Genomic DNA, 27,646 nt, shown 5'->3' on the forward strand with positions numbered 1-27,646 from the left:
CACAATAGGAAATTTGACCAGTGGTATAAATATTAGATATTCTTTAGTCATCCATGTTTATCATTTATTATCTCCCACTTAATTTTACTGTGTGTGTTGTGTTTGTGTCATCTTTAGGCCGACATATATGGTGAAAAAAGTATATATGTGTAAGGACCAAGATGAGAATAGGTATTTTGCTATCTAACATGCAGTACACCTGAATGTTTCTGTTATAACATACTGTGTGTTTACAGTTTGTGTTGATATTGCACTGTTATTCTCCTAGGGAATGTGTGGGGGGGAACCAGCAGAATCGATACCCCTGTCTGTGTTTGTGCTATGGCAACACTGAGGTGAGTGGGCCCTGTAGTAATTGGACCAAATCTTGGAAAGATGCAGTCACAGCTCACTGTATGTGTGTGTGTGTGTGTGTGTGTGTGTGTGTGTGTGTGTGTGTGTGTGTGTGTGTGTTTGTGTGTGTGTGTGTGTGTGTGTGTGTTTGTGGGATCATTATGTTTGAGGCATGTGGGGAAGACTCCAGATAATTTTGTGTAGGGCACCTATGTCATTGCCAGCAGTGGCTCTGACTACAGACCACATGACTGTTGCTACTAATACTATTTGTACTACTATTGCTACGTTTACTATTACTACAACACATGTATCATATTTGTTTATTTTTATTTATTTTTTTTTTTAAAAAGGACAAAGAAGGAAAAAAAAGGGGAAAAAAGAAGCACCGGGGAATGGCCTTTGTAATTCTGCAAGAAGAAGAGATGGCAAACAAGTGAGTGGGCGGGGTGGGCTTGCAAGAGTTTCTGTGAGTGTGTTTGTGTGCAGGACTGACAGCTCTGTTCTCTTCAGGATTCTGAAGGTCTTTAACCCTGTGGGCTGCAGATCTGAGGGTCCCTGGGAGCTAGACCCACCCAACAAGAACCTCCATGTGAGAAAATGGAATATCACACAGGCAGCTCACCCCGACAATGTTTACTGGTACATACACACACACACACACACACACACACACACACACACACACACACACACACACACACACACACACACACACACACACACATACACACACAATCACCTCACACATACACGCATAGTACTTTACACATGTATTGGCACATTAGGCAAATTAGGCTTATCTCACAGTGGAGCTACACCAGACGCGTAGCTAAAGCATTCCGTTTGCGAGACATATGTTGCAGCAGTGAATAATCACTATAATCAATGGAAGTAGCTACACCAGATGCGACAGTGGCGCGTACATTCGAAAAAAAATAGACCCATCTTCTAAGATGGATTTTATGTGTCGCGAACGGAACGCTTCAGTGTAGCTCCCCTGTTAGACTTACAATGTCTGAAAGGAAAACACACACCACGATAAACAACATTCATGTTTACTGATACACACACACATACACACTCACTCACATACACAGACACACACAGACACACAGACACACACACACACACACACACACACACACACGCTCACAAAAACCACACAGGAGTGTCACTTCCTTTTTCTGAACAAATAATCCATGAACAAAATGTCCTCCCTCTCCTCCTATGTGTCTTCCTGTTCCTCTCTCCCTCCCCTCCTGTCTCAGGGAGAATATGTCGGTTCAGGGTTTCCGTTGGTGGCTGAGATATCTCATCCACTTTGTGATCTTCATCATGCTCCTCCTCTTCACTACCCCCTCCATCTTCATCAGCGCCATGGCCAAGCTGAACGTCACCATTCCCTTCTCCTATCTCATTGTGAGACACACACACACACACACACACACACACACACACATACACACACACACACACACACACACACACACACACACACACACACACACACACACACACACACACACTGGTGGTGGTGGTGGTGGGGGGGGGGGGGGGCAGTTGGGAACAAGCATCATTTGAATATCATGCCTATATACTGTATATGCTCATTGGCCTCGCCCCTAGAATTTACAACAAATCACTAACCATTCAAATCACACACACACACACACACACACACACACACACACACACACACACACACACACACACACACACACACACACACACACACACACACACACACACACACACACACACACACATCAAGTTCATGTTAGTGTGTCTGTTCTCACAGTCTCCAACTGTCAAGCAGTTCTTTCCAACTCTGCTACTGTGGATGTTCTCCACTCTACTGCCTCTGATAGTCTACTATTCTACTATAAAAGAGGCCCACTACACCAGGTAATACACACACACACACACACACACACACACACACACACACACACACACACACACACTCACACTCACACTCACACTCACACTCAAACACTCAAACACACACACACACACACACACACACACACACACACACACACACACACACACACAGAAGTTGCAAAGTTTGTAAAGGATGCAAATGGAAGATTCTATGACAAGGTCACATTAGCCTATCAATAGTGAGGTGAAATTTATTTTATTTATTTTATTTTGTGGATAAAGTACAGCTTTTCCTGAGTGTATAAAGTTTGGATTGTAATACACTTCATCTGTGTTTCAAGATCCGATGAGAATAAGAGTATGATTTACAAACTCTACATCTTCCTGCTTTTGATGGTGTTGATACTGCCCTCTCTTGGCATCACAAGGTAACACACTGAAACACACACTTTCACTTCACAACAAGTTTCTTTAGGAATCACATTTTTGCACGTTTGTGTTGTACTTAGGTCTGGATGTGCAAACGTCATTACTACACACACAACGTGTGTGTGTGTGTGTGTGTGTGTGTGTGTGTGTGTGTGTGTGTGTGTGTGTGTGTGTGTGTGTGTGTGTATGTATATGTGTGTGGTACATGTTGTGCATTACAATATGTGTGTTGTCCTGCAGTCTGGATGTAGTCCATTTGCTGTTTGATGGCTCATTTAAAGGCAGGATCAAGCTAGAGTAAGTAGCTTTCAACTAAACCTAATTAACAAAATGGTCTAATGCACTTAATGATTATTAATTCATTGTTATTAAATACATATGATGTCATATATCCCTGCTATTCACAGGGTTGTCTTGGTTTCACTGCATATTTGAGTGTGTGTGTGTGTGTGTGTGTGTGTGTGTGTGTGTGTCTCTCTCTCTCTCTCTCTCTCTGTGTGTGTGTGTGTGTGTGTGTGTGTGTGTAGGTGTGTTTTCCTGCCGGATCAGGGTGCTTTCTTTGTGAACTACGTCATTACATCAGCTCTAAGTGGTGCAGCAATGGAACTCCTCTGGCTTCCACTGATGGACAAGCCATGTGGATGTTTCAGTAAGACAACCAATGAGGTAGGTGAGTGTGTCTGTGTGTGTGTGTGTGTGTGTAACTGTGTATGTGTACCTGTACCTGATGGAGGGAGTGAATGTACTAATGTCTGTATGTACTGTACATGTGTGTTTCCAGAAATATCAGGAATACAGGTTTCCATACGGCGCCATGTATGCCTGGAATCTGTGTGTGTTCACTGTGATCATGGCCTACAGTATCACCTGCCCTGTCATTGTACCTGTTGGTGAGCAATGTGCTCTGTGTAGAGAATAAGTACCTGAGATCTATCAGCACATTATTGCTTCTGTTCTTGGCAAATATGGTGAACATAGATAGAGTATGGTGGAGAAACAAGCTGTGTGTGTGTGTGTGTGTGTGTGTGTGTGTGTGTGTGTGTGTGTGTGTGTAGGTCTTGTGTATCTTATTCTGAAGCACCTGGTGGACAAACACAACCTGCGCTATGCCCGTAAGAATCCCTACCCAGATAGGCAGGTGCACCTTGAAGCTGTCAATCTCGCCATGGTTGCACCGATCATCTGCCTGATATGGTTGTACGCATTCTCTGCACTTCTTGAAGGTACAGTATACACCTTTACTCACCTAAACATAGTCCATGTGTGTCAGTGTAGCAGCTGTGTCTCTTTTGTTTGCTGTCTCCACTGTACCTGTGCCAGGTGTGTTTGCTTGTGCTTGTTACCTGTTCTGCTTATCTCATGAAGTGGGCTCTTTTGGGCGTGGTAGCTTTTCCATTTGGAGTTGAAGTTTTTTCAATTTTAGGCTCTCAGGGCGCATAAGCAGCGTGCAAAACACTTACTCTCAGTGCAAAACAACATGAAAAAGGCACACCTCACTACTGTGACCACTACATGTGTCCCAATGCTCATTTGGCCAGGTCTTTTACACGGTCTTCTGGTTCTCATGGTGAGGTATTATGGTATGTTTATATTGAAATGGTGAGGTACATTTGTGACACCACTGTCTCTTCCTGGTTACAGGATTCATGGCAATGACAACTCTCTTCACCCTGGCGGTACTCAGCATCACCATCACCATCTGCTTCACCCTCATCTGCTTCGGCTTCTTTAAGCAACTCAGCCCCCAGAGCTGCTGGGTGAGTATGAAGGAACAGGAAGCAGTAGCTCAGGAGGTAGAGAAGTCGTTCAGTAACTGGAAGGTTGTTGGTTCGAGCCCAACTTCTCCTGACCTTGTCGAAGTGTCCTTGACCAAAACATCCTTTGCTCTCGATGAGCAGGTTGTTGCCTTTCAAGGCAGCGTCCGCCATCAGTGTGTGAATGGTTGAATGTGAAGCATGATATGTAAAGTGCTTTGGGTGCTTGCATAAAAGCACAATATAAATGTTTGTTTGCCATTGGTAACAAACAAACAAACAAACAAATAACTTGCAACTTGTAACTTGTAACATAATGAATAACTTAGGGACTGTTACAAGTCTTCAGGCAGCGTTGTTGGCCAACTTCAGGATTTCAGCTGTCAGGAAGAACAGCAGTCACGAAGACAGCATTAGCGTCCAGGTCAATATGTCCGCCCAACTGTGTCCTCTCCCTGACATAAAAACCTAAATATTATTACGGCTATGATTTCAATTAAATCCATATTGAACACTGATGTTGAACACTTGAATGAAACATAACATGGACTGACATTTGTACAAAATAAACTATACTACTGTTGATTGCGTTTGCAAACTGTGTGATGAGTGATTCTGCACACTCCATTTGAGTGAGTGGCACTGATACATTTACCACCACTCCTGCAAGGCCAGGTGAGCATAAGTCTCAACCAGTAGGGTTTTCTGACACTTCTGCATAATAACTTCAGTAACAGGTCTCACGATAGATCTGGGAAAATAATGGAAAACATTTTTTTTCAAGTTTCTAACCGCAGCATGACCCAAGCTGTCAGAGGAGGCTCACTGAGGCGCTGTGAATGCATAAATGAATATCAGAAACCGTAACTAAAGTTGCATTTCCAATATTGGCCAGTGCTAATGATAAACTTGAACAATGGAGACATACTGTATAGGGCTTTGAACAATATCACTTATAACATAGTGTCATCATTGACAATTATATGCTATTGTTGGCATATGTAAGTTGTTTTTGTTATGCCTCTCAGAGTATATGGAGGAGTCCTGAACATGTAATGGTGTACTTAACAAGGTTACAGTATGTGACATGTTTTTCTTATCTTCTCAGCCAAGCCCAGATGAAGAAGCATGTAACAATGAGGAGTTAGTAAGTACACACACACACACACACACACACACACACACACACACACACACACACACTCCACTACTATTGGAATTTGAATTTAAGGGTGATCTGTTAAATAAATAAGCCCTAAAATAATTCTGAAGCTGTACTGTAAGTACACACACATACACACACACACACACACACACACACACACACGAAAACACACACTCACATACACAAATACACACACGGGATGTGGAGCACACACACACTCACACAGGAGTCTGTTTTGTGTTTTGTGTGTTGACAGGTGTACATTTTCCCTGGGAAAGACTCAGCAGACAATCAGACTTCTGGCACAGACGGAGGCCCCTGGTGGAAGTGCATGTGTGACTGCATGCAAGAACCCAAAACTAACGACCAGTATGACAACCAGCAGGGTACCCCCCTCAGAATTGTAACAGATTAAGCATATGCTACTGTACTTCAAGTTTTCTTTTCTATTTGCATACCAGCCTGTCTTTGTCATGTACAGTAGCTTATAAAGACATTTTTTTTATAAAAATAAATGAATAAATAGCTTTTGATTATGTTATTATGATTATCTTGATTTCTGATAGCATTTGTCTTCCTGTAAGGGAAAAAAACTAGATGTACCGCAAAGCGATACACAATATGACCGCCGCTCAGTCCTGCACATTCTCTCCGCAAATATCAATCACGCTTTTGTTCATCGCCTACTCCATCCCCTACTGCAACTTTTATGTATGTAAATGAGTGTGTGCATGTGTGCGCTTGCTTTTGTGTATGAGTGCTTCTCTGTCTATGAGTGTGTGTGTGTGTGTGTCTGCTTGTGTGTGTGTTTTATGTGTCTCTATGTGTATATGATCACTGTGTTCTCTGCCGTCACTGTCACTCCAATATCAGATCCCACACACACACACACACACACACACACACACACACACAGGCACACACTCACACACACACACACAAGCAGGCGCGTGCACACACGCACACACACACACACACAAACATACACAGGCACACACTCACACACACATGCACACACACACACACACACACACACACACACACACACACACACACACACACACACACACACCCACAGAGAGAGAGAGAGAAAGAGAGAACACACACAGAATACACACAGATAACACAGAACACACACAGACACACACAGAGAGAGAAAGAGAACACACACAAAATACACACAGAACATGCACATACACACATATACACACACATGCAAACCCACACACGGGCACACAGAAACGCACCACCCCCCCCCCCCCCCCACACACACACACACACACACACACAGGTTATAGTACAGCACACACACACACTCACTTCTCAGCTCCTCACACAGTGCTGCATCTCAGAAAACATACTCAAAGATGTGTGTGTGTGTGTGTGTGTATACACTGTGAATCTCTGTGTGTGTGTGTGTGTGTGTGTGTGTGTGTGCACTGTGCATCTGTGTGTGTGTGTGTCTGTGTGTCTGTGTGAGGTGTGTGTGTGTGTGTGTACTGTGCATCTGTGTGTGTGTGTGTGTGTGTGTGTGTGTGTGTGTGTGTGTGTGTGTGTGTGTGTGTGTGTGTGTGTATGTGTGTGTGGGCGTGTAAGGGTGTATGTGTGCATGCGTGTGGGCATATTTGTGCATGTGTTTGTGTACTTTTTTATGTACATGTGTGTATGTGCTGGTGCTTGCGTGTGTAGGTATGTGTGTGTGTGTATTTATGTGTGTGTGCGTGTGCGTGTGTGTGTGTGTGTGTTCCTGCATATTTGTATGTTTGTTGCACCCAGAGCAACCATTCTCTTTTAAAACATATATATTTGGAAAGGTTTCTAATGGTGTCACTTACATGTTTCTAGGACAAAAACTAGCAGAGATTGAGATGTGTATTTGGAGCAGTTTTTCAAATCCCCAGGGGGGATTTAGACTCCAGAGGGTTAATACCACCATCTACAGGCCGATGGGTATACAGTCCTGAATGTACACATAAATCCATTTATTTTATATCCCCCCATGGATGAAATTCCACAAAACTTGGCATACTCCCAGGGGGTGTAGATAGGGGCAATTAAAGCAAAGGCTAAGAGCAGTATCAGCAAAAATGGCAAACTGAGAAATACAGCTTTTTTTTCTGCTTCAAGTATAAGCATAAAATGATATTCAACAACAAAGGGTATCATTAGATAGATCAAAGTGAGCTGAATATTAAACCATTTGTTTTTTGACATTCATGCAAAATTTGGTAGTGTTATAGGCTATACTGCACTTTGCCTATGCATTACTGCTTACACTTGCATGGCCATTCAATAACATTTTGCAGTAAGTGTAGCAAGTGATCATAATCACTCAGTTTTTGTATTAATTGAGGAGGTGTTTACTACATTTTTAGTTAAGATATGCTTCTTGATGCCTTAACAATGGCATAACTCTGTCATTTATACACATTTATGTAAATCAATTGTGTATTCTTGTAGACTTTCATGTCAAGCAATATTGCATTGCTGCACCTTTGACACCTTTGCACACTGCTTATTTTTCAAAGTATATGTTAATTACTTTTTGTCAAAATCTGACTGACTATTTTGAATATGATACTTTTACCGGCATTTAATATTGTGAGACTATCATGATAGACCATATGTGTGTGTGTGAGTGTGAATGGTAGTGTGCCTTTAGAAGACAGTCGAGGGCCTATTTCTAGTCCTAGTCTGTCCCTGTGCGCACACACACACACACACACACACACACACACACACACACACACACACACACACAGTGTTGTATCATATCCAATTTGAGTAAAGGCAAGTGAAACCAAGGCAGAATGCAGTAATGGCAAGTGAAATCAATGCATTTTATGTGGATACTGCAATCTGCCTTGGTTTCACTCTACTTTTCTGTACAAACTGCAAACTAAAAATGCAAATTAATCTAAGAAATGTATTAGGTAGCCATATGAAATTTTAACAGATTGAAGAGCAGATCCGGCAATTTGTGCAAAAATGTTTTTCTGGAAAAAGTGCAGATACTGCTCTTAGCCTTTGTAGGGCAGAGCTAAGCTGATCCAAGCTCTTGAGACCAACATACCATAAACATTTTGTCATCCTCAGTACCACGGTTCAGGTAGTTATGTAGGAAAAACTGTAATTTTTGGGCTTCGGGCGGTGGCAGCGCGGGGGGGGGGGGGGGGGAGTGACCCCCGGGGACGAAACGAAATTTTGCCGCACAAGTCTACTGGGGCTACATGCCCACCAAGTTTCATGTGCCCCGGTGTTACGGTGTCCCGGGAATTGTTGACGGAAAATTCAGAATCGATGACGAAAAAAAAAAACTTTGACAACAACTATATGACTGCTTCGCTAGCTACGCTAGCAATGGTCATAATGAGAAGGTGTTGTTTTTTTTTTCTACCTCTCCCACAGACACAAGTTAATTACTTTAATGCAGCTCTGGTGTTTTGCTGCAGGAATATACTGCAGCAAACTACAGCTACTGTAGCAGAAATGTGAGCATTGGATTTGTGCACCTATGAGGAATAGCAGAACTTGTAATTGTGTTGTGTTTATAGAAGGGCTGTCAAAATAACTGATTAATTTAGATGAATTAATTTGAGATAAAATAACTGATTGAAAAAATTAACGCAGATTAATCGATGATTTGACCCGGAGCTATTCTAGTCAGTAACCATTAGACCGTAAAATGGGGAGATGAGAATGTGCTGCCTGGATCATTGATTGGAATATTTACTTTAAAAAAAACAGCCTGACGGTGTTAAAAGGAAAGTGTTAATTAAAACAAAGTCCTCTGCAATGTCTGCAGCACAGAATTTGCATATCACCGGAGTTCGTCAACTCTTAAGTACCACATTACTGCAAAGAAATAGTGTTGACATTGCGATTTTGTGATTACATTTTATATGCGATTAATTTAGATTAATTAATCACAGAGTGTGTAATTAATTAGATTAACATTTTTAATCGATTGACAGCCTTAGTTTATAGGATATGGCAGAATCCTATAATCCTACCCAGAAGACAGAAACATCATCTGATCCTAATGTTGATCCATCTGATTTAATTATGACACCAAAACGAGTTGCCTGATAAAATTCCTCAAAAACTGTTGCATATTGATGTCACTGTTGCATTCCCCCTTCCTCCAGGCCATGGTTTGTTTTTATTTGGTTCACATACCACATCTTAATGCTCAATTCCGATTTTTTTTTTGCTGTTGTTGCCTAAATCCGTTAAATCCACAAAACACAGCTAACCAACCTGACTGATCAGCTTCATACCGAGTGTTGCGATAACGCATCAGAGAGTGTGCTCCCAACCCCTCTGGTGCTCCAGGGACATTGGGATTCTGCCAGTGCAAATTTAAAATAGCAGAGCTATCTCTCTGGCGTGTTTTATTTGGCAAGTTTATTTGTTTACATGTAGCCCTGTGTTGTCCAAAATCTGATAGTTTGGCTGCTGTGTATATGCAATAATGAGCAATATTTTAAACTTTATATGTGACCCTCCACGGCGAAATTAGTCACATTGTTCAAATTTTCAAAATTACAGCTATTAAGTTTTCACGAAAGGGCATAATCAACCTTCAAAACGATACCTATATCTGATGAATTGGACGTCATATTACTGAAATATTTAGATAATTTAAAAATCATATCAAAATCTATATGGTAATTTAACATGAAATCACATTATTTTAGCAATGATGCAATTCCACCATTCCTCTAGAAATATTATTATAAGCATCCCTAAATAATTTATAAAGACCATAACTCATTCAATTTACTCTAAAGTCTTTCTTTCAGTCATTCTTGTTAATGCTCAAAGTTCGCTGCCACTCAATAGGGCTCTATGAGGGTTTGCAAAATAGTGATCTCTGGTTGGGGGTGCACTTGTGCTCATTTACAAGAAGCCCCTTTTGTTTGTGTTTTAAAGCAGCGCTACAGTTTTGATCTAAAACTAACGTGTTAATAACACAAATATATGCAAAATCTTACAAACATCCCTGAGAGTCTTACTGGCACTGATAGAAGGTTGCTAAACATCAGTTTTGCGCAGTGAATGGTTTTCCTTGTGAGTTTCTACCCAGAAGACAGAAACATCATCTGATCCTAATGTTGATCCATCTGATTTAATTATGACACCAAAACGAGTTGCCTGATAAAATTCCTCAAAAACTGTTGCATATTGATTCTTATAGTTGCTGAAACTGAACTGGATAGATTTCATGTTGGACTGGGGAGGACTGGCGCAAAGTGTCGCAGCAACCAATTAGAATCCATGCACAACCCAATGTCCACAGGATACTGTATGTGTTGTTAACAAACATGGGGATATCCACACCTACTGAGGGTCGCATCAAAAGGAAAAACTGCTATATGTCAACCTGAACTAGAGGCCGACCGATATGGGATTTTGAGGACCGATACCGATATCGATATTTGAGCGTTTCCATAGCCGATAACCGATATATCGGCCGATAATCATTTTTAACCAACATAATTTAAAAACTTTCTCCCATAAAATGTTGATCAAGATGGGGCGTTATCTGTTTAAACAGGCCTAACCATCTGGTTTCCTAATAAAATTCTTATACAGTATTTTTTAAAATTAAATAAGTAGTGTGGTCTTTTCACCTTTGATAGCCTAACCACCATTGCACAAAATATTATTTTTACTTTACCTTTAACCTTTGTAAACCATGCTTGGTGTAAACACCTTCGTTGAAATGCAAAAAAATTGAAGACTAGAACAAAGGAGTATGTGAGTGTTTGGGAATTAAGGTTAGCTCTGAAGACTTGTTTCATATGCTCATATTTATTTTGTGTGCCGTCTTCGTGAGCTTAATGTAACAATTTACACTCACTGACAGCACTGATAGGACCCCCATGGACAGTCTGAGCGATCTTTGTGAACAAGTCAACAGCAGATTAATACAGTAGTTAGCAAACAGAGGTGTTTTTAAGGATGCATCATACGACTTCCACCGGCTAAATTCCACTAGCTAAATCAAAGATCCTTCATTACTCCGCTTTAACTCTCCCTCGCTAAATGTTGACGCAGCCTGTAACTAAATTAGCTCCCCTTATGATCAGAAAATCAACGGGATGACGGTCGGGGAGAGACAATTACAGTGCTGCTATCAATATCCTCAGTATAACCACGTTTATGTTTTACAAATACAACAACATTCAAATTAGCCTCCAGCACTCAACAATGCTAACGTTCAATTTATTTTAGCTTTGGACTTAACATTGTGACCAGTGGCTCTAAGATTAACGTTAGTCTACAGCAGTAAAAATCAAGCATGTCCGATTAACATTCTTGCATTTATTTAGGCTTTTAGAAGAAATGAGAATTACATTTCACGAGAAAATCATCCTACCATGAACACACAAACCACTTCAGAAAACTATGACACACAAACTGCAATTTGTTGTCGTTGTTTAGGAAGTAGAACTAACTAGTCAAGCAGAGTGCGTGTCTTGCAGTAAGAAGATGCGCCCTCTGGTGGAATACCACGTAATTACAACACTAGAAATGTGAATGGAGGATCAATATTCGGGTTTCCTTTATTTAATTAAAAAATATTTATCGGCCGTTATAAAAATTTTATCGACCGATACCGATAGTTTTGAAAATGCCTAATATCGGCCGATAATATCGGCCGGCCGATATATCGGTCGGGCTCTAACCTGAACCCTCTTTATAGTTTGTGTTTGGATCTACATTAGAACTACAGACATAAACAAATGACACTGAAGTGTACAATTGACCTATCCAGCCCCTTAGGCTATAATGGAAGCTCAACACGCATGAGAGAAACATCAAGGTGTACTGCCCGTTATTCCTCTGATTAGACTCAGGTGTCTTAGATAGAGGAGATGAACAAGTGTCTATTTGTGCAAAGAAACTTTATAAAAACAAATGTATGCATTTTGTTACCCAATAAATGGACAAGGGAATCCAACATGGCAAAAGAAGAGAATTAAAATGTTTATTATAATCCATAAAACAATGCAATAGTACATATATTGGAAATTCCAAAATAATTGTTTACTGGCATATAGGCATCTAGCTGGCTTGATAATTTGACAATATATGTCCAGTAAAATGAAGCACATTTTGAAAGTTTATTTATAATCACAGCATGCTCCTTTCATTGTAGTTTGCTCTGACCAAAATCATAGTTTTAAACATAGAAAAGGCTTAGCAATCATACATTATTTTTTCTATTTCTAGTATCATGATTTAATCTTCAACATGACACTAATTCATAAGCCACATTAACATATGAAAATAAAATCATGAAAGGCTCTGTCCCATATGTCTAGATCAGCTATTCAGAGCTGAAACTTAGAACATTTACAGTATACCATACAGATCATAACATCATTAGAGAAGGAAGGACAGATGTTTATAGTTGCCTGCCCTGATCAGCCCACCTTTGGTGGGTTTCCAGGGGTTCCTTTGTGTTTAGCTGTCATCAATCTGGTCTCCACTAGCCACAATTACAACATAACCAATCATACTAATTTATTTGCATTTAAAATATTGCATGGTCAATTGCTGCCTTAATAAGTTTCATTAGTGCACACATATGTATATCATTCGTCCCATCAGGGACCTTTGATTCTAATGAACTCAAATCAACATCTCAATGCATTTCCAATGCACAAACAATACAAACATATGTAAGGACTTACTTTTCATAATGATTTATAGATTACAAAGAACTTTAAATGTCATGATTATCAGCTATGGAAAATTGGAAAATGACTTAATGAACTGAACTGTTTCCTACTGGAGAGTTAGGACCGGAACCAGGAGACTGTTGTGCCACTGAGGCTAATGAATGCAGAGAGGTGGTTAAAGAGGATGATGTTAGAGACAGTTTCAAAGGCAGGCTGCAGAGAGGTCCAGGAGGATGAGAATACTGCGAGACTATTGGCATTGGCGATGAGCGAGGTCTCTGCTGTGGTGTGCTCTGCAGCCATATTGGAGGGATTCTAAGAGATTGTGATGGTACATGTGACACAGAAACTGGGCAGCCACAGCTCTTTCCAGGATTTTACTGAGGAAAGGAAGGTTGGAGATTGGGCGGTAGTTATTGGGGCCTTCAAGGTTCTGACCAGGCTTTTTGAGGGTTGGGATGACTGGAACCATTTTAAAGCATTGATTATGTTGACAATTGTATGGCATACGGTGAGGAGACATGCCTTCACAATGGCAGTGGTCATTGGATCCAGTTTGCTGGACAAGGCCTTGGCTTTAGACATCAATTCCAAGACTTAATTAGCGTCCAATGGTGAGTAGGAGTGCAGTGGGTGGATAGCCGAGGAGGAGTCCTGCAGCTGCAGGTAAGCAGCTTGCTGGTATAGCATAGACAGCTGAATCAGCTGATGGATGGTACCCACTTTGTGCTGGAGGCCCAGGAACCTAAAGCAGAGGCCAGCAGTGTCAGAAATTTGGGGGGCATCTGGAGAGCTAAGATTGTAGCTCTTCCAAAACAGATTCTCTTGTGATTTGCTCTTTCCATTGACGTGGGATTTCTCCATCACCAGTAAACCTGCAGCTGTATTTGTTCTCCCACTCTGAACAAAACTTACAAAGGAACCATTTCCAGTAGCCCTGAGTACTGCCATCTCCAGTAATCTCCCAGTTACTATAGGGGGGTCCAGCCTTGCTGTACTGCCTATAGGGGATCCATTCACCTTTCTCATGGGTTCTGAACCGTTGATCACTGACTACTGATGTAGTACAAAAATCTATGCTAAAATGGTTTGTGTCCACATAAGACCTTCCACTCAGTGCTTTGCTGCGGTGGAATCTAACACTGTGTTTCCCATCGTGGTTGGGGATGCTGTGTGTGCAGATGGCTTTGCAGAAAGGACACTGTTCCCAACATCCCTGGAGCTGCTGACACAGCATTGCGGTGGGTTTCTCTCTCATGGCCTCCATGTCCACCATTTTATTTTTAATCATGTCTTCCAGAGACCTGGCCATTGTGTCTTTAAGGAACTGCCAGTCTGTGATGTCTTCCGTCTGAATACTGCGTAATTCATCTGTCTTTATGACTATGTGCCCTCCCACCTTTCTACGGATTAAGTCAAGCCACAGACTTGCATCACCCTTCTTTTCACTCACTTCATTAGTTACTTCTGTGCTTGCTATAAGTATGACATTTTTCAGGCTTTTCAGATGTTCCTCATAGATTGTTTGCAGCTTACCAGTATCACGACAAAACTCATTCACCTTTTCTTGAATAAATCTTTCAAAGTATCGTTTTGGGTGATCAATGTACTCCTCATACTTTTTGAAGTTCTCCTGTTTTGCCAGATCTTTCAGTAAATGATTCTCAAGATTTAATCGGTTACCATTAAGAGCTGGATTGTTTGTCTTCAGCCTATCTGCTATTCCCTCACACGTTTTGCTATTTGCTGCATTCAGAACCTCAGGTGTGATGTTTTTACACAAAAAATCAACAAATATAGTCACAGAGCTGGCTCCTTTGCAGTAATTTTTGAAATACTGGAAATACATTTCCCTCTGGCTTTCTAAATATGTTAGTGGATGGTTTGCGGTCCTGAACTCTTTATGCATCCTTTGAAGTCTTGGCACATATTTCAGACAAAGGTTGACAGACAAGTCCACCCTAAATTCTGGGGTGAATTTGGGGTTGTCATCTTGGTTCTCAAATTCATCAATGGTCTTTGTAATATCCGATAGTATTTCATAGATGAAGTTTATATCAAAATCCTTCTTATCGTTTTCCTTGGCAGTGATGTATTGATTTACTTTATGAATAACCAATTCCCGAAGAACTTGTATGCAGCCATCAAAATTGCCTCTGCCAAATAGCCTATCCCAGAAACTTTTCTGAATGTGCTTGTTTTTATCAAACCTGAACAATCCATCATTCACTTTGTCTGAGATATTTGGGTGCTTCTTGAACTGGCTAAGAAGGACCTTTTCTACATTCGGTTTCACATCGACTGGTTTCCCAGTAGACTGGTACTTCATCACCTCAGCTGTCCACTTAACCCAAAGCATATCAAATTCCTTTCTCATTTGGTCATCCGTCATATACTGTGTTTTAAGTTCAGATGCCAGATTTTTGCTCTGCTCGGTCAGCTGATCCGTGTACTTCACTTTCTTCTCATCCAGTTCTGACCTGGTTTGCTTAGCAGTGAATAAGTCCTTACATCTTTGCAATATGCCCTCAATTAGTTCACTCTTAAGGCTTTCAAAGCGGGTGTAAATATTTGCCTTCCACTTTATGAGGGTGTCTTTGTTTTTGTCTTCAGTGAAATACTTATCTATTTCAGAAATCAGCGGGTTGTAGACTTTGCCAAACTCATCTGTCAGTTTTGCTAAGGTCACATCCTTCTCCTGAATCAAGTTGCTGCCAATTTCATTTTCAAGTTTAGTCTGACTGCCCAGGGAATGCTTTCTCAGGTCCCATGACCAAACTCCAAACTTATGCTCCAGAGAACTATACACCATCATTTCAACAGTGTTTTTAAAACTGAACACAAAATTCTCCTGCAGGAGTGCCGACCAAAGGTCAGAAACTCTACTTTTGAATTGTGATAGGAGGGGGAATTTATATCTATCCTGCCATGCTGCAATTGTTAGAAGTTTGGTCTTCAACTCCTGAACATTTTGGCTGTACGAAGGATTAATTGGAGCCATGGGAGGGTCGCCCTCTAGAAGACCTTTGAAGTAGAACACTTGAGTCTCAATGTCAAAGTGTATAACATCACTAAAGCAAGTGATGTCATCAACATTCTCCTCTTTTGCTGCCATTTCAGCCATTTCATCCAGTTTCTCCAGGAGACGTCTCCTCCCCTCAATATTTTTATCTCCAGCTGATGATTCTGCAACATTCTGGTGCACAAAAATGCAGCTAGGTGTGAACTTCACCTGTTTCATTCTCAAGAAAGCCTGCACACAAATCTGAAGAATGTCGTGCATTTCAGAGGGGTTCTCACCCATGATATTGATAACCGTCACATCACCAATTCCAATGATAAAGGTGGCAAGCTCATTGTCATGGTTCAATGATATCTTTGTACTGAGTTCTGGAGATCTGAGGCCCTCTGTGTCCACAACGAGGACAAAGTCATATTCAAGGTCATTTCTGATGCTGGAATCCACTTCTATAAGCTGCATGAAGGCTCCGCGGGTGCATCTTCCAGCACTCGTAGCAAACTGAAGGCCGAACATGGTGTTCAGCAGTGTTGATTTCCCAGAGCTCTGAAGCCCAAGAATAGACAGAACAAACACCCTTTTGTCTCCAAGGGTTTTGATGAGCTCATCCAGGACAGCGTTAATCCACACTGAAGGAACATGGGCAGCATCACCATCCATTATTTCGAGTGGATACCCAGAAATAAGCATTGTCACCCCAATTTTTGGAAGTGTTGCATATGCAGTGCTTTTACGGGCTTTTTCAGGAATGTGATAGGCCTCATAAAGTTGACTGACTTCTCTCATAATATGCTGAATTCCAACTGTATTTGCTGCCATTTTGTTAGCTATTTTGTCCAGTTTTTTCTGCAGTGGATTTACAAAGGATGCTTTATCTTTCCCTTTGGGAACATTTTTCATTTTCCCCCAAGTTGAGTGGTAGTCCTCTTCAAGTGGTGCCAGGTCATGAGCCGTCTGATCATCCAGCAGGATTCTGAGCCACTGCAACATAAACAATTCTGTGTCTTCAAACTGAGAAGGTGTTGTGAAGCATTCCAAAAATGATCTCATGAAGTCATTGAGAGGAGAGGCTGTTTGTCGTTGCCTCTTCCGGATATTTGTCAGTTCTGATGAGATTTCACTCCGATGCTTTTCAATGCTTTCATTTTTTTCTTTGATTTGAAGTCGATATTTCTCTTTGTTCTTCATACACCAATCATGCCACAACTTACCTTGCAGGGGTAAAATTGTTTCCTTCAGGGTTGGTAAACTATCTTTCATGCTATTTCTCATACTGATGTCTTTCAGAACAGCCATTAATGTTTGGGCTTTTGCACGTCCTTCTTGACTTGATGGTTTATCCTCGTCCACTTTGAATAGTTGTTTCTGTGCCTCTTCACAGCACCTCTCAATGCTTGCAGTCTGTGCATATACACTGATACAGTGCTTGATATTTGAAACCAGTTCCTCTGAAAATTCAGCCTGGTTCCTGTTCTTTGCAGCCAGTCTCACCTTCATAGGATTATTTGATTGCTGGATTGTATCCTTGCCTGAGAACAAGCAAATCAAGGGGACAGGAGACTTGGCTAATTTCTGGGAGATCTCTTTAGCTTTTTGACTCATAGGATGCTCTGAAAGGAGAAGCACATTTACCGTGCTCACAGCCTGAAGAAATTCAAGTTGTTTTGGATGTTCCTCTGCATCTCCATGAAGGTTCAGAAAAGCCACACAGTTATCAAATATGTCATCTTTCTTCCCACCAGGACAATACCAAGCAATCTCCACAACTCCATTCATGAGCAGGCTATTTGGAGTGCTGCCTTTGCAATGGCGGTTGAAAAAAACAGGGTGCTTTTGTTTGGTCATGACATCATTCAGTATCTGGGACTTGGAGTTGTTATCAGACATGCCCAATCTAAAGAAAGAAACAATTGGCACTAGCGTATCAAACATGTGTCTGTTATGATACTTTCCACAGGTATCAGATTCAGTTTGCGTTTTGCTGTACCATGATTTCTTGATCTGTCGGAGTGCCCAGAGAGGGAATTCCACTTCATCTGTAGAGGGGTTGGGCACCAAGAAGGGTAGGCTAAACTGACAGGCTGAGAGTTTTGTGTAAATGTACTGTCGCAAGAAGTCACTGGAGCAGTGGAAAATGGCTATGTTTACATCCATTGGGTGAATATGTGTGTGTTTGATGCTCACCACCACATTTGATGTCTCATCACAATCAAAGAAGTCATCACCATCAGCACAATTTGCAGTATTCTCTTCCAAATCCTTATTAATGGTCTCCGGTTTAATAAACAGATACCTGGCTCTGTAGTCTAGAGTCATGAGTTTGTATAGATAATGGGAGCTCAAGTCTTTATCTGTTTTAGGCTCTAGTACACTCTGAGATAATCTGTCTATGGCAAGAACATTGGCTCTTGTCATCCTTTTGGGGTAGCAGTCTTGTAGACCCAACTTCTGAAGCAAATCCATAAAGCTTCTACCCTTTTCACCTATGTCTAACACTGGTGAAGTGTGCTCATCTGTTTTTGAAAGCTCAGGTAAAGGTGCCACTTTCTTCACTTGTATATTTTTCAGCTGACCTTCTACCTCCTCATCCATCCCCTTCTTCTTGTTTCCTGTTTCCTCTTGTTTACCCATTACAATGTAATTTAATTCACTTTCTAGAGATTCCCAGTCATTCTGCATTTTCTCAAGCACTGCTTTAATGATGCCAGGAAGCTTGTCCATCAATTTTGTTTGTATGAGCTGCAGTCTTTCTCCTTTTTCTCTTGGAGAAATTGTTATGTCTTTATCCATGGAAGCAGTCAATGCTGTCAGCAACAGGTAGGCCTGGGCCCTAATGGGACACTGTTCTCTTAGGGAGGTGTACCTGCATGATACATGATGCAGTTCAGACTGCAAGAATCCAATGTCATTTATACTCAGAAGATGATTAAATGTCTGACTTTCAATGCTGTATCCCAGAACTGTGATTATTGATAGGATCAATAGTTTTGCTTCCTCGTGATCACTGTCTCCCAATGACTTACAAAGTGAATTCAGTGAGAGGGTTACAGTAATTGTAGCTTTCATTTTAGCACTGTGTTCCTGTTCAGAAGAACTGAAGGCATGTCTGCTATCTTCCACTTCTTTTTTGGCACATCTTAAGATTCTGTCTAGTTCGAAAAAATCAGACACCGAAATATGTTCATTAGAGTCTTCCTCAGTTTTGTATGCCCAGGTCACAATTTGACATCTGTTTTGGAAGTTGTCCACTTTATAAAGATCAGGTTCCAACAGAGAGCGCATCAGATACCTCAAGTTCATAGCTTTGGTTTCACTAGCTACTTCCAAAAGATAATTTTGAAGTATAGAATTTGAGAGACATTTCAGATGCCACATTCTGTGGGATCCTGTTTCCTCAAACAGTCTGGTTTTGAAGTCCAACAACCGCGTCAACCGAGATTCACTGTCGGTAGCACTCCAAGTCTTCACTGACTGAATCAATGTTTCTGCTTTTACCTCATAAGAAATTATGTTCTCTCCTGTGACCTCTTCCACATTTTCTCCAGTGATATCTTTGTATGCATCCATCAGTATTCTGCTCAAATTGGACACATCACTGAAATCATCTCTGTGTGAAGCTGTTACTATTTCCCAGACAGGAATCAAGGTTGTGTCTTTGTCAATAATGCCCCAGGTTCTGTTATTTGTTGTAAGATGGGATTTCCACAACATATAATCATCTATCTCAGCAGGACCACCTGTTTTACTGACTGACAACTGCACTTGACTCATCAGGTCTTCTCTGTGTTTTCCAGTGAGATATCCTCTCAGCTGTGTGGAGGATGTTGCTACTTTGCCTGACAGAGATAGTGCACCATATCCAAATCCGCCACCACAGTAAACATTCAGAGATTCAGAAGTCAGCCTTTTTACCTCGGATCGATCATTACTTTTGAAACCTGATGCAGATGCTCTCCATGAAAAAATACCACCAAAGTGTAGAGGGCCCTGGTTCACATGGGACCCATACCTCTCATAAAAACATTTCACTTTGTTGGTTTGTGGTTTGCCGTCTTTATACAAACTCGTCATTTCAATTTCTTTAAGGGCATTAAGTGCTCCAGAGGAAAGCCTCAGTTTATCCTTCTGAAAAACACCACATGCAAGTGGGATGTAGTTGTACTTGGTGTGGAGGATATAGGACTCTTCTTGTGAATTTGAACTTGTTTCCTGACTCTCATTAGATCTATTTTTATCGACTCCAAAACCAAAGCCAAAGCCTTTGAATCCAATGTTGAATGAGCTGCTAAAGCTATAGCCCATTTTCTCCATGACTTTGTGATAAGCTGTTTCACTTTTGTGAGATGAAAATTCCCTTTGCTCATATGTGGTAGTTTGTATTGGGTTAGTGAGTGAAAATGAATCTGGTATCTCAATGAGCTTCTCTCTTCTCTCTAGCATGTCTTCAGGGTTCCTGGTTTTGTAAACCCCTTCCAAAGCCAGACCCCCAGATGCATTCTTCAAAACGTCCTTGTCTGGAATCGTCTCAGATGAGATTATTGAATTCTGTATGATGTCCAGATGTTTATGCAAGCTTTCTATGAAATCCTTCAGAGATTGACCAGTGTTCATCCAGCTTTCCCTTGGGACATCCAAAGCAGAGCGGATCTTGTTTTCCATGTCCTTCACTTTGACATCATTTCGATCTTTACCTTCCTTGAATAAATTCTCAAGATACGTAAGCTGTTCCTTAACCTGAGCCATATTTTCTTTTAATGACTCCATCTTCTTCATCATCAAGTATTCTTTTATTTCCTCAAAGGTGTCCGAAAAGGGTCACACTATTATCTTCATTTCACTGAAGTCAAGTATTTCACTGTAGTCACTATATGTCCATGCTTTCAATGTGTGGAGTATGTTAACGATTCTTTCTTAAGTTTTGAGAATTAATATGATGGAAAATCAATCAGTGTGTCTGCCAGAATGATGGTGTTCTGTGTTTCACATTTCCTGGAGGAACAAAATAAATTCAGAAATTACTATATTACAATTACTACATTACAAAATTATAGAGTGTGACAGTTCAACAATAGTCCCCTCCAAAATGATATTGTATATTGGAACACATGCTAAAGTTGACAATATAAAAGCCGATAACTGAATGTTATATTCGTAGATTAAGTGTTACTCAAACTACTAGTGTATGAAATTGATTTAATCATCTTTATAATAATCTCCAAAATATTAAAAATTAATATTCATATTAAAAATAAAATATATCTCTCTCCTCTCTCCTTCTCTGTCCCTCTCTCTGTCCCTCTCTCCCTCCCTCTCCCCCTCTCTCCAGCGTTGGCATGGCTGGGTGGCTGGGTCTCTAATAGAGGCGCAGCAGGGTCTTTGTTCAGGGCGACGACATGGTCGTGCTTTCTTTCAATAGACTGTAAAAGGAACCACATCGTCACAAAGCTTGACAGCTATTTTGCTTTGTATTTATTTGGGCTTCTTAGTTGGCCTACACTTAATATCTTGCATAGTCCATGGAGGCGAATTACAGTGGTATGTTTGTTTTGAAAAGCAAATTGTTATGCATTGCGACGTTCTATTAGGCATGCAGTGCCTATAGAAAGTCATCATAGCCTTTTGAAATAGTTACTTTTTTTGTCTTACAGGCTGAAATCAAAACCCATTTAAAAAAATATCTTTTCCAGTTTTATCTACAAATTTAGCTGTACAACATCAAAATAACGAAAAAAAAGTCAACAGATCTGAAAATTAATAAAAAATTAAAAACTAGAACAGGGTTGGAAAAGTCATCATACCGCTGACTTGATACTTGGTAGATCTTCCTTGTGCTTTCATTACAGCCATCAATCTGTTTGGATATGTCTCTACTAGCTTTGGACGCCTAGATTGGGGAATATTTGCCTAATCTTCCGTGCAGAATTGTTAATATTCAGTCAAATTCTGTAGGGAATGGCGATGGACTGCTCTCTTCAAGTCAATCCACAGATTTAAGTCAGGGCTCTGACTTTGCCACTCAAGGATATTCACCATCCTATCCTTAAGCCACTGCTTTGTTTTTTTGGTTGTATGTTTAGGATCATTGTAGTATTGGAAGGTGAATGACCTGCCCATCTTCAGCTGTCTAGCAGAGGGATGCAGGTTTTCCTCAAGAATTTGGGTGTACTTGGCAGCATCCATTTTCCCTTCTATCCTGACCAATTGCCCTGTCCCCGCTGAAGAGTAACATCCCCACAACATGATGTTGCCCCCACCATGCTTCACAGTAGGCATGGTGGCGTAGCCTAATCTCCCGTTAGCGTCTGCCCCAACGCCTGCTCTACCTAGTCCTACGTTTCGTGCAAATTCTCAATGCGGCTAATAATAACTAGTCGTGCTACGGTAACTAAGTTTACATCAACAGTACATGCAGATAACTTTGCTCTTATCAACTGACCCTGGCAATATTTTAAAACTAAACGTTCCATTCATTAGTTTGTTAGCAGCCCATTTTAACGTCTTCAGCTGGACATCTAAAGCTCTTAATTGTTGAAGCCTAATTCAAACATAGTTCTTCTCTCTCACACACACACCGAATGTGCACGAATGCACACACACACTCACTTACTCACTCACACACACGCACGCAGGCACAAGACAGATAACGTTAGCCTAACGTTACAGTAGTAGGAAGGGGAGAGAAGAGCCAGAGGATGTCGCACACAGAATTGTTTTCAATAGTTTTCTTGCAATTCCCACTCAACATTAGATAACCTACTAAGCCAAGGTTGCATTAAAATGTGTCTATGACTAGAACTTCGTTGCTTATCGTAGGTGGAATAATTTTATAATTGTAGGCTAGTACAGATCAGCGCCAGCATCAGCTGGACAGAAGCTACACTAATCAAATTTGCAGTTGCCTGTTAACATTTTCATCTGGATTAGATCTACACGCGGAGGTGAGATAAGTATCTAGTGCAAAGTTGAACTGAGAGAGTTGCCTTCTAACGGACTGAACGTAGCCTATGTTTTCTTAGCTGCTATTAGAACTATAGGCTATACATCTACCGCTCCTTACATGATCAAATATTATCAGATGAGTGACAGAACACTGGATATGACCAACAGGCCCACGCGAGAAACGCTGTTCCTCTGGTATGATAATCAGACCGTGCAACCTGATGCGCCTCTGAAGTGAGATGCAGGAAACAGAAATACAGCAACATAACAACACGACTTAACAACACAAAATAATGTTATGACATTCCTGTCCTTTTGGTCTTCGAAAATGAAGACATTTTAGCATGTTTTTTTTTTATTTAGTAAAACCATATTTAGTCTTGTTTTTATTCGTCAACGATATTGCCTTATACATTTAAAGAGTCACTTCACCCCATAACTCCACCCACTTCACATTTCTGAAAAAGGCTTTCAAAATGGGCGAGACGTTCTGAAATTTGGAGAGGGAGTGCAGCACTGCTGCAACCAATCAACCATGGTGATTTCGTGTCAATCTGGGAATGAGTGCTGCAGACATGGCTTATCACAGGTAGGCTAATCAGGGTAGCAGGTGTTGGGGCGTTTCATTCCTAATTTGTAACGACCCGGTGATGTAGTGTTGGACGAGAAGTACAGGACTTCGTCAGCATTCCAATAGCATTTTGGACCAACATGCCATGGCATGTTTCAACCTGTAGAATGCGCGGAGAGCAATATCTCCAATACAAAATCAGACAAAATGTTACTTTTGTCGAGAAACACGATTTTTGTCAATATTAACCCTGGTAATAGCACAGTTCACCACTTATGAGTATTTTCAATCTATCAACAGCTCAAAAAACATATTTTAGGGTGCAGTGACTCTTAGTCATCGTCACATGGCCAACATTTACGTTGTGTCTCGTCTCGTTTTCGTCACGTGATAAAGGTTCGTTGACGACGATATTTAGTCATAATTTTCGTTGACGACAGCAACACTATATGCGTATCAATGCGTTTCAATGGAAGTACATAATAGAACAAATGATTGTCAATGATATGGTATGATGGAAGTATCTCAATGCATGCCAAGTCACATAAGGAAGATATTGACCTTTAGACAACATATCAAGTGAGTTGGCATGCACCGAGATACTTCCATCATACCATATCATTGACAATCATTTGTTCTATAATGTACTTCCATTGAAACGCATTGATTTGGACTTGACTTGATTTCCTCATTTCTGAGGTGATATGAAGTAATATCTAATATTCCCTTTGCATATGCTTTTGGTATCCAATATAGAAGCAAAATGCAGCAATTATTTTGAAGCTGACTGTACCTATTGTTCAGATTTAGTTTTCTAGAAATATATGCATATTATTGCATATTTAGGTAAAACTGGTCTCATTTGCATATCTAAACATCACATTTCAGAAAACTTGCAATACAAAAAATCTTTGCCTTATTGTGAGTAAACAACTGTGAAATTTTCAATTTGATATCTATAGTTTAAAATTTTACCCATTTCACCAGTAGTAAATCCCAATGGCAAAATGCATTGGAAATTGCTACCTTTGACCTTGAAAAAAAGTATGTTCCACTAAATATAAATGGGTAGATTTTTTATATGTTAATTAGATATACCTAAGGATCACAAAAAACTTTGAATGATTACTATTGCAATTAGTTATGGGTCAAACGCTAGATTGACTGGATAGGCTATAGATCATTCAGAGCAGTGGCAATCCTAGTCTCTGCTCAACCCTCCACACACACAGAAAATGTCTTGTCTTGTTACAGTGCATGAAAATGCACTGTACTGTTCTTCCTAGGCTTTTTACAGTGCATGAAAATGCACTGTACTGTTCTTCCTAGGCTTCTTCTTATTCTTCTTCTTCTAACGCACGCAATTCAGCTTCAACCGCTTAACGTAGAAACACCATTCAAATTTTGACGCGTAGGTCTTACTTACGCGATGTGGGCTTTGTATTTTTCAACTTTGTAACTTTTATACTTTTTAAACTATGAATTAAAAAACGATTTCCCCATAGATTTAACATTGAGCTATTTCCCCATAGACTTAACATTGCTCATTATGACATCACGGCAGCAATTAGAATCTTACGCCAGGTGGCCAGTCCAGGTGCAGCAGCTCTCTCTCTCTCTCTCTCTCAGGCTTTAAACTGGCTCTCCTGAGACTACATTTTCTGTTCCCCTGTATCAACTGTATCAACATAAGTCTTCCTAATTCCATCCAACTTTATATCCATTCATCTTCTTCAAACCATTCACTCATCCACCCATTCTAAACAGTCTGCCTATCGACATTAATTAGACGCTCTACATTCAACTTTTAAACAATCTACTCTGTCTCAGGCTGGCTCTCTTAAGACTAGCCAGTTAAATTGATTACACCTGTATCTGTATCCACTACTCTCAGTAGAGAGCTGTGTCTCTCCATTCTACAAGAATATAAGGCACATTCCATTCAACATTCTATCCATTCATCTTCTTCAGACCATTCACTCATCCACCCATTAAACTGTCAATCAATATCTATTAAACAATCTGCCTATCAACATCCATTAAACATTCTGTCTATCAACATTAATTAGACTATCTACATACAACTTTTAAAGTATTTACTGTGGGTCCCTCTCAAGCAGCGTTTATGTCCTCCCTCGCTCCTCGATCCTCAATGATCTACATAAAGAAAGATAGAAGAAGGGCTAGACTATCCCATTGTTGCCGCTCCATCATTCTTTATGTAGATCAGTGAGGAGCGAGAGAGGACGCGTAAACGCTATATGAGAGGCACCTTCTGTCTCAGGCTTTAAGCATACAATCTCATTAAGACTACAGATCCTGTTTCACTACTTCCTCTGTCCACAACTGTTTCAAAATAAAGGTCCTCACTGCAATAATACACTATTAAATCATTTAACCATTTAAACTACTCAACTATTGAACTGTTCAACCATTCCAACTGTCAGTTATCATCCACTATGCCTCCAGTCAACTACATGAAACCTCCATGTACCTAGCAACCAACATAGCAACCATTAAAATTAAGTGTTTATGACCGTTTCCATAGCAACCAACATGATTATACTGCAGTAACTTCTTGTTTCCTGATAGTGGCCAACATGGATACCCTAGCAACAAATGTTTCAAAATAAAAGTCCTCACTAGCAAGTTAGCTAGTTAGCATTGTTAGCATAGTTAGCATTTTCAGCATAACTGCAAAAAATCATCAACTAAGTTAGCTAATCAACCTGGTTAGCATTGTTAGCAAATTTAGCATTGTTAGCATAGTTAGCATTTTTAGCATTACTGCTAGAAATCATCGGTTAAGTTAGCTAATCAACCTGGTTAGCATTGTTAGTAAAGTTAGCATTGCTAGCATAATAAGCATTTTTAGCGTAACTGCTAGAAATCATTAGCTAAGTTAGCTAATCAACATTTTAACATGAATAGAAATCATTAGTTAAGTTAGAACTGGAACGTTTCATCTTTAAACTGTCTACCTTCACACTATCAACTCTCTGTAAACTATGCAACCACCATGTTTACCCTAGCTACACCTTAGTAACTATATCTACATTATCTATCTATTTTTGCATTTCCATGCACTGGTAATTCCTTGGAATTGCATTTCTAGTTATAGTGCATGAAAATGCACTATATTGTTCTCCCTAGGTTTCTTATTATTACAGTGCATGAAAATGCACTGTACTGTTATCCCTAGGCTTCTTCTTCTTCTTCTTCTTCTTCTTCTACTGCTTCTTATTATTCTTCTTCTAACGCACGCAATTCAGCTTGAACCGTTTAACGTAGAAACTTCATTCAAACTGTGTTACGAAGGTCTTGCTTAGGACATCAGCGCAATGTATTTTTTTACTTTGTAACTTTTATACTTTTTAAACTATAAATTAAAAACTATTAACAATTTCCCCATAGACTTAACATTGCTCATTATGACATCACGGCAGCAATTAGAATGTTACCCCAGCTGGTCAGCCACCTGGGCACCAACTGTCAGTTTCTCTCAGGCTCCTCTCTGAAGACTACATATTCTGTTCCCCTGTATCCTCTGCGCACAACAGTATCAAAATAAGTCCTCCTAATTCCATCCAACTTTATATCCATTCATCTTCTTCAAACCATTCACTCATCCACCCATTCTAAACAGTCTGCCTATCAACAACATCAATTAGACGCTCTACATTGAACTTTTAAACAATCTACTCTGTCTCAGGCTGGCTCTCTTAAGACTAGCCAGTTAAATTGATTACACCTGTATCTGTATCCACTACTCTCAGTAGAGAGCTGTGTCTCTCCATTCTACAAGAATATAAGGCACATTCCATCCAACATTCTATCCATTCATCTTCTTCAGAC

General features: G+C 40.3%; 1 protein-coding gene across 1 annotated transcript in view; it reads left to right on the plus strand.

Annotated features, from left to right (window-relative positions):
* The window catches only part of LOC134080873 (CSC1-like protein 2), an 8,494-nt gene extending 2,511 nt beyond the window's left edge, over positions 1-5,983 (plus strand). The window contains exons 2-12 of the mRNA XM_062537485.1: positions 269-335; positions 823-975; positions 1,605-1,755; positions 2,135-2,241; positions 2,562-2,648; positions 2,890-2,946; positions 3,177-3,298; positions 3,387-3,539; positions 3,705-3,872; positions 4,291-4,469; positions 5,825-5,983. Coding sequence (XP_062393469.1) covers positions 269-335; positions 823-975; positions 1,605-1,755; positions 2,135-2,241; positions 2,562-2,648; positions 2,890-2,946; positions 3,177-3,298; positions 3,387-3,539; positions 3,705-3,872; positions 4,291-4,469; positions 5,825-5,983 — 1,403 coding nt within the window. The remainder of the gene's footprint in view (positions 1-268; positions 336-822; positions 976-1,604; positions 1,756-2,134; positions 2,242-2,561; positions 2,649-2,889; positions 2,947-3,176; positions 3,299-3,386; positions 3,540-3,704; positions 3,873-4,290; positions 4,470-5,824) is intronic.
* The last annotated feature ends 21,663 nt before the right edge of the window (positions 5,984-27,646 follow it).

This window comes from Sardina pilchardus, chromosome 5 (assembly GCF_963854185.1).
Source record: "Sardina pilchardus chromosome 5, fSarPil1.1, whole genome shotgun sequence".
NCBI lineage: Eukaryota > Metazoa > Chordata > Actinopteri > Clupeiformes > Clupeidae > Sardina > Sardina pilchardus.